At 59.5% G+C, this 2,859-nt stretch overlaps 1 protein-coding gene across 1 annotated transcript in view; it reads left to right on the top strand.

Moving 5' to 3' along the window:
- Nucleotides 1–2,859, top strand: part of SPEG (striated muscle enriched protein kinase) — a 57,915-nt gene that overhangs the window by 26,313 nt on the left and 28,743 nt on the right. The window contains exons 7-9 of the mRNA XM_007445852.1: nt 1,051–1,226; nt 1,440–1,528; nt 2,440–2,615. Coding sequence (XP_007445914.1) covers nt 1,051–1,226; nt 1,440–1,528; nt 2,440–2,615 — 441 coding nt within the window. The remainder of the gene's footprint in view (nt 1–1,050; nt 1,227–1,439; nt 1,529–2,439; nt 2,616–2,859) is intronic.

The following is a 2,859-nucleotide window of genomic DNA, read 5'->3' as shown; positions in this document are numbered from 1 at the left end:
GGGGGGGTGGGGGGGTGGGCAGTGGGCAGGCAGCCGGAGGGCCTGGTGCCAGGACAGAGCCTTCGGGGCAAGCGCAGGCTGGGGTCCGCGTGCAGAGTCTCGGGGTGAGTTGGGGTGCAGCCCTGCCCCTGGCATAGCCAGAGGGGCTTGAGGTGGGGGGTCAGGAGGAGAGGCCGGGGGCTGCGGCAGATTCATGTCTGTATTTGGCAGTCGGATAGGAGCCAGCTCAGTGAGGCTGGGCCCCTGGCCAGTTGCAGGGGAGGGCATCAGGGCTCTGGGGACACCCCTCCCCCAAAGCAACGCTGGTGCCCCCTCCTCTTCCCCAGGCTGAGCCGCCCTTCTCTGTGGATGAGTCAAACTCTGCTTTCCCAGCCCCTGAGAGTTCTGGGGGCTTTGCTGTAGGGATGGGGCCAACAGGTGTCCCTGGGTTATCTGGGGCAGGAAGCTGAGAAGGGAGCGGGGGAAGGGCTGGTTGGACAGTGCCACCTCATTGGCCCTGGCACTGAGGTCAGGATAGGGCTTGTCTGAGGTGTGTGTTCCTGTGCACCAGGCCCGGCTCACCCGAGAAACAGGTGTCCTGGTTGTGCTGCTCTGGGGTCCAGAGACGTGAACCGCCTGCATTGGGAGCCTGCAGTTCTGTGCCGGGAATGTGGGTTCCCTGCTCCAGTGGAATTCCATGTCTCCCACAGGGTCCAGGAACAAATGGCCCCTCTGGTGCCTGAATCCTTTGCCCCAGGCTGTTCCCTATGGTTCCCTCACTCAGGAGGATCAGGGTCAGGGTTTGGAGAGTCTGTGGCAGAGCACGAGTCAGGGGCTCAGGGACAGGAAACCCCTGGGCAAGGTTACTCAGCGAGTGAGTAGGAGCCCTGGGGAAGTGAAGTCAGGGCAGGGCTGGCCTGTGGGAGCTGCCTGAGCTCCTGGGTTCTGGGATATTGCAGACCTTATCAGGACCTTGACCCCAGGCTGTTCCATCCAGTTCTCTCTGTCTTCCTGCCCCCCTTTCTCCCCTGGCATCTCTACGCCACTACCTCTCCTGTGTCTCTCCTCCAGGCGGGTCCACATCCCCTTTCAGCAGCCCCATCACCTCTGACGAGGAGTACCTGAGCCCCCCAGAGGAGTTCCCAGAGCCCGGGGAGACCTGGCCCCGAGCCCCCACCATGAAGCTTAGTCCTGGCCAGAACCGCCGTTCCTCCGACACTGGCTCCAAGGCGCCCCCCACCTTCAAGGTCAGATCCCTGGGTGCCCCTATTCCTTTGTGTGGCCCCTTGGTCTTGGGGCCACGCCAGGCTCCAGCAAGGCCTGGAGCCTGGTCCCATTAACCCTTCTTATCCAGAGCCAGCCTTAGACTGGTGTGGAAGAGGCCTCTGTCCCAGATCCCCCTGCCCCTAGGAGCCAAAGCTGGGCCTTGTCTCACCTGACGCTTTGGGGTCCTCCTTCAGGTCTCACTTATGGACCAGTCAGTAAGAGAAGGCCAAGATGTCACCATGAGCATCCGTGTGCAGGGCGAGCCCAAGCCCGTGGTCTCCTGGTGAGTAGCAGTCACTGACCACCATCTGCCAGCTTCTCCCACTCCAGGCTGGGCCTTGTGAAGCCTGACTTTGGGTGGAGGGCAGTGGACCCTTTGTGGACTTCCCAGTGATCTGCCCTAGGCGGGCCTCATCCCAGGTGCAGTGGTGCTGCTGCTGCCTCTTGCCTGGCGTTCATGCTCCTTCAGGGCTTCCCCTCTGGGGAGGGGTTTGGGTAACACATGGTATCCTGTCTGCCTGCTTGGCATGACTAGCCAGGAGTCATCTCACTCCTGAAGAAGCCTGTCCCCTGCCATTCCCACCTCAACACCCATCCTTTAGACAATAGGGTGATTTTTGAGGCCTGTTCTGCGCCCAGCCCTGTGCTAGGCCCACACACAACAACTTGTGTCTGAGCTGCCAGAGTCCAGAGTTAAACTCGGGCCTCAGCTGCAGTGCTGCATCCAGGTGCCATTTGATTACTCAGTTCACTTAGCTTTCTATTGGTTTGGGTCCTGTTTTTCACTTTTAATTGATTATCCCCAGTGCGATCTTTTAACATTCATAGTTCTTCTGGGAAGTGGGAAAGCTATCTGTCCATTAAAATAAATAAAAACAAAACATGAAATCTAAGAATTGTTAAGATCTGAATAGCTTTGGTGCTGCTCTAAGTGCCGTTAGGTTCCAAGAGGGGAGAGACCCAGGTGGGCAGAGGGGGCTGGAAGTTCCTGGAGGGGGTGGGATGGCAGAGTCAGGGTGAAAAGCTAGCCCCGTAACCCAGGGGTGAGGGGTGCCCACAGTCAGCGGGGGGGGTCTGAGGAGTGGACAAATGATGTGGAGGGAGGGGAGGCCTGCTTGGTTCTGCAGCCCCACTTCCCCACGCCTGCAGGTCAGGACCCTGGGCCCAGGGACTGAGTTCTAGCCCCTCTGACAGGCTGAGAAACCGTCAGCCCGTGCGCCCAGACCAGCGGCGCTTCGCTGAGGAGGCAGAGGGGGGGCTCTGCCAGCTTCGGATCCTGGCTGCTGAGCGGGGCGACGCCGGCTTCTACACTTGCAAGGCGGTTAACGAATATGGCGCTCGGCAGTGCGAGGCACGCCTGGAGGTCAGAGGTGAGTACCTCACACTCTCTACGAACCCCCTGCCCTGGACCCCACCTTGTCCCTGCCCAGTTGTCAATTTTGACACTAGCTTAGTTATAGCGTGCCACAACTGAGAGGGCCTCCGAGGTCCCGAAGTTCAGCTGCTTATGCTGTACTCTATTAAACTGAGGCCCAGAGAGGGTAGGATTTGCCCAAAAGGCCACACAGCAAATTGTTCAGTGCTCAGCTTCCTACACAGTACTGCCTTCCCTAC

The sequence above is a fragment of the Lipotes vexillifer genome, unplaced genomic scaffold (assembly GCF_000442215.2).
Source record: "Lipotes vexillifer unplaced genomic scaffold, Lipotes_vexillifer_v1.1 scaffold965, whole genome shotgun sequence".
In the NCBI taxonomy this organism is placed as follows: domain Eukaryota; kingdom Metazoa; phylum Chordata; class Mammalia; order Artiodactyla; family Lipotidae; genus Lipotes; species Lipotes vexillifer.
The sequence above is the reverse complement of the archived record's forward strand: the minus strand, read 5'-3'. Positions and strand labels throughout refer to the sequence as shown.